This window comes from Oratosquilla oratoria, chromosome 3 (assembly GCF_046742065.1).
Source record: "Oratosquilla oratoria isolate Oo_2021 chromosome 3, ASM4674206v1, whole genome shotgun sequence".
In the NCBI taxonomy this organism is placed as follows: Eukaryota; Metazoa; Arthropoda; class Malacostraca; order Stomatopoda; family Squillidae; genus Oratosquilla; species Oratosquilla oratoria.
In genome coordinates this window covers 48,394,051-48,399,050 of record NC_134779.1, presented here as the reverse complement: position 1 = coordinate 48,399,050, position 5,000 = coordinate 48,394,051, and the positions used below count along the sequence as shown (strand labels likewise).

The 5,000-nt window shown below is 41.2% G+C and overlaps 1 protein-coding gene across 1 annotated transcript in view; it reads right to left on the bottom strand.

Moving 5' to 3' along the window:
• The window catches only part of LOC143018195 (putative myosin light chain kinase DDB_G0275057), a 783-nt gene extending 717 nt beyond the window's left edge, over positions 1-66 (bottom strand). The window contains exon 1 of the mRNA XM_076173387.1: positions 1-66. This exon is cut by the window's left edge and continues 717 nt beyond it. Within this exon, the coding sequence (XP_076029502.1) occupies positions 1-66 (66 nt within the window).
• Between the last annotated feature and the right edge of the window lie 4,934 nt (positions 67-5,000).

Sequence of the window (5,000 nt, the reverse complement as noted above, 5' to 3'; positions counted from 1 at the left end):
GCCGTTCTTTAGAAGTCTTTTCAGGACTTCGGTCTTGATCCAAGTCAGCGCACGTTGTTGCTCCATTGTTGTGCCAAAAAAAAAATAATTCCCAATTCTTAATAATACTCCGGTCTAGGGCCATCTTTGTCATGAATCGTTAGATCGAGCTTAGATTAGGTCCAAAATGTGAGCACGAATATTAAGGCGAGTTCGTGTATACAACACACGATACGTCATTAAAGACAATCATGTAATGCAAATATTGTTCATTTATCACACACACACACACACACACACACACACACACACACACACACACACACACACACACACACACACACACACACACACACACACACACACACACACACACACACACATATATATATATATATATGTATATATATATATACGTATATAGATACGCACACACACACGCACACAAACACACACACATGCACACGTATATACACACACATACGCACACACAGACACACACACATACGCACACACACACACACACACACACACACACACACACACACACACACACACACACACACATACACACACACTACGCACACACACACAAACGCACGGACATATGCACAAACATACACGTACACACGCACACACACACGCGCACACACTCAAACAACTCGGTGTTGTGGTTGATAGAGTCCCCGAATGTCACTACGGCGGTACGGGTTCGAATCCTGCCCAGGACTGAAATAATTTCAGTATTATGGCGCTTCGAGTCGTTACTGCAACTCTGATGGGCTGGGAGTTGGGTGTGTGTGTGTGTGCGTCTAAAGCGGCCCATACACGATCAATTATATTGCGCAATTTCATTGTCAATACTCTGAATTGACAATTGAATTGACCGTGTATGGGCGATATATCGCCCACACACAGTAAATTCAATTGTGTATGGACGTTATATCGCCCATACACGGTCAATTTAAATGTCAATTCAGAGTATTGACAATGAAATTGCGCAATATAATTGATCGTGTATGGGTCGCTTAAGGTCATACGAGCTCTGAGCTCTCTTCCGGGAGTCCAACACGTGATTCAAAGATAATGGTGAATACACGCGCGCGCACACACACACACACACACACACACACACACACACACACACACACACACACACACACACACACACACACACACACACACACACACACACACACACACACACACACACACACACACACACACACACACACACACACACACACACACACACACACACACGTACACACACTTGTGTATGTGTTTGTGTGTGTGTGCGCGCGTGTGTGTATGTGTTTGTGTATAAAGTGTGTGTGTGTGTGTGTGTATATGTATGCGCGCGCGCGCGCGCGCGTGTGTGTGTGTGTGTGTGTGCGTGCGTTTGTGTTTGTGTGTGTGTGTGTGTGTGTGTGTGTGTGTGTGTTTGTGTTTGTATAAAAGTGTATGTGTGTGTATGTATGTGTGTGTGTGTGTGTGTGTGTGTGTGTGTGTGTGTGTGTGTTTGTGTGTGTGTGTATAATTAGAAATATTGATAATAAACGGTTTATTAAGTCAACAGCGATACAGAGATACACTGATAATATAAAATATTTTTTAATCTTGGAATTTGTCTGGGGTATTGGCTACATGTTATTGTGGCAAAGTAGCATGCAGGTGATACTTTAGTGTCTATATGGGGCGCTCCTACGGACCAGAGCCACACATTTTGTCTGTGATAGAGAAAAACTCTGCTCATAGAGAAATTATGACACATTTATTATACTACGACTGTCCCCCAACCCCTTGTTACTGTCCTGTACCATTTCTCTGAATATTCATTTCCTTTTTTCGCCTATCCTGTGGTGGGGGAAAGAATGCTGCCACCAAATCTTCCCACTTGAGTCGTAAAAGGCGACAAAAATCGGGACGGGGGCTAGGACTAGGAATCCTGATACCTGTAGCCCCACAGGGTACATTCCTAAAAAAAGTAAAGGCATAAGAGGGTCTAGGAGTTTTCCAATCGGTACCCTAAGGTTTGGGTCTTTTAATGTGCATGGATATGCTACAGATGAGAGTAAAAGGGAAGAGATAGGCAGTATGTTTGTGAGAAGAAAGATGGATGTGTTGGCTTTGAGTGAAACTAAATTGAAAGGGAGGGGCGAGTGTGAGTTTGGGAGTGTAGTTGGGAGGTTCTTAGGAGTGAAGAGGGGACGAGGGAGGGAAGGGGTGGCTATACTAGTAAGTAAAGAGATAGGTAAGCGTGTAGTGGAGTGGAAGGAGGTTTCTTCAAAGATAATGTGAATGAAGGTGAATCTGGGAAGGGAGATATGGGTTTTTATAAGTGCGTATGGACCTGGTAGTGAGAAGAGCGTAGAGGAAACGGAGGCTTTTTGGGTAGATTTAATTAAATGTGCATAGAGGGATTAAGGAGAAATGTCAATGTAGTTGTATTAGCAGACCTTAATGGTAGGGTAGGAAACGAATCAATATACGGTGTGATTGGGAAGTATGGAGTTCCAGGTAAAATCTTAGTGGAGAATTGATGGTGGAGATGTGTCTCGAAAGACAATTGATGATAGCAAATACAGTGTTTAGGAAGAAAGTCAAGCATAAGTACACATGGGAAATGGTGGTGGATGGAAGGGTGGCACATAGAGCGTAAATGAACTATATAGTGGTGACCAGAAGTATGGTAGGAAGAGTTAAGGATGTACATGTTCTAAGGGGAGAGAAAGGGGGAATATCAGATCATTTTCTGGTAGAAGGTAAATTGAGACTGGAGAATAAGTGAAGAAAAGGGAAAAGAGTAGAAGGTAGGGAGGTACTTACAGTGAACTGCATAAATGAGAAAGAAAAGGAGAAGGAGTATAAGAAGAAGATGAGAGAGGAGTGGGAGTGAAGGACAGAGTAGAACTAGGAGTAGAGGAGGAATGGGGATGGTTCAAGGAGGGAGTCACAAGGTGTGCAAAGATGGTGTGTGGAACAAGAAGGGCGGGAGGAAATAGAAGGAAAGGTAAAGAATGGTGGGATGAGTAAGCAAAGAATGGTGTAGAAGAGAAGAAGCAGGCTTTCATATATTGGCTACAAATTAGGACGAGGGAATCGTATGAAAGGTACAAAGTAAAGAGAAGGGAAGTTAAGCATAAAATAAAGGAGGCAAAGAAGGGAGGGAATGTGAAATGGAGTAGGAATATGACAGAAAATTTTGAAAGTAATAAAAAGATATTTTGGAAAGAAACTAAAAGAGGAAGAAGACGCCAATCAAGTAGAGAAGAAAAGGTAAAAGGTGCTGATGGAGAGATGATAATGGAAGACAAGGCAGTGAGAGGAAGGGGGTCAGAGTATTTTAGGGAGTTGCTAAATGTGAAGGAGGATAGGGAGAAAAAGGTAGTTGCAGTGGGAAGAGCCAAGAAAATAACAGTGATGAGTGAGGAAAGTGGAGAAGAATCAGGGAAAGATGAAGTGAAAGCATCTGTTAAGATGATGAGAGCAGGTAAGGCACCTAGGTTGGATGGATGCCATGCAGACTATCCGAAAAAAGGAGGTACAGTTATGGTGGACTGGCTGGTGAGATTATCTAATATTTGTTTAAGAGGGTAGAGTGCCGGAGGACTGGAGGAGTGCCTGTATAGTTCCACTTTACAAGGGAAAGGGGGACATGTGTGATTGTATTAGTTTCAGAGGAATCAGCTTGTTGTTGTGTAGTTGGGAAAATTTATGGGAGGGTCGTGAATGAGCGAATTAGGAGAGGAACCGAGAGAGTAATTGGTGAGGAACATTGTGGCTTCTGAACAGGTAGGGGTTGCGTAGATTAGATTTTTGTGGTAAGACAGATATGTGAGAGAGCCATAGGAAAATGTAAGGATGTTTTTTGGGCTTTTATGGATTTGGAAAAATCTTACGACAGGGTAGGCAGGAAGGCACTGTGGTAAGTATTAAATGTATATGGGATAGGAGGAAAGCTTTTAAGAGGAGTCAAGAGTTTTTACGAGAGTAGTAGAGCTTGTGTTAGGATTAGAAATGGAGAGAGTGAATGGTTTGAGGTAAAGGTGGGACTTCGCCAAGGATGTGTTATGTCGCACTAGCTGTTGAATCCATACATGGATTGGATGGTGCGAGAGGTGAATGCAAGGGTAGTGGGTCAGGGGATGTAGATGGTTAAAGAAAATTGAGAAAAGTGGTAGATAAGGCAGTTGTTGTTTGCTGACGACACTGTGTTTGTAATGGAATCAGATGAGGGATTGATGAAGTACATCACTCATTAACAAGCCATATAAATCGTTAATTCGTCCGCATTTGGAATATGCTGTTTCCGCATGGTCACCGATTTTCATTAAATTCATTTACAGACTGGAAAAAAGTACAACTGATTTCAAATATGAAAAATACATCATACAAAAATTGACTAAAACACATGAATCTGTTTTCCCTAAAAAAGCGTCGACTCAGAGGTGACTTGATACAGGTCTTTAAAATTTTAAAGGGAATTGACATCATCAAAAGTGACACAATTTTCAAACTGAATGAGAATCAGGCAAGAAACAATGGTCTCAAACTGTCCGGAAATAGATTAAACTAAAAAGTGGGTAGAAACAACTTTTCCAACCGTGTAGTTAATAAATGGAATAGACTTCCTGCAGAAACGGTGCAATGTAGTTCAGTTTAAAGCTTTAGCAATCATTTAGATAAACACCTAAGCAAGATGCTGTAATGATTATCATTTATTTTATACTATTTGTTTTAATGTTTTCTTATTTGTCTGTATATCATTATTTACTTGATTGTCATTCATTATTAGTTATATATCGATTTATTATTATTTACTATTGACCTGTTTATTTATCATTTAACTATATTTATGCCTTTATGTATTCTATTTATTACTAGCCAAATTACCCGCGCGTTGCTGCGAGTTCGTGAATAATCCTTAACCCTAACCAAAATATATTTTAAATGAAATATAGCTTTAAACACTCCCCCTCCCAGATGTGCGCCCCCTACCCGAAGGTTGGGAAACCCAA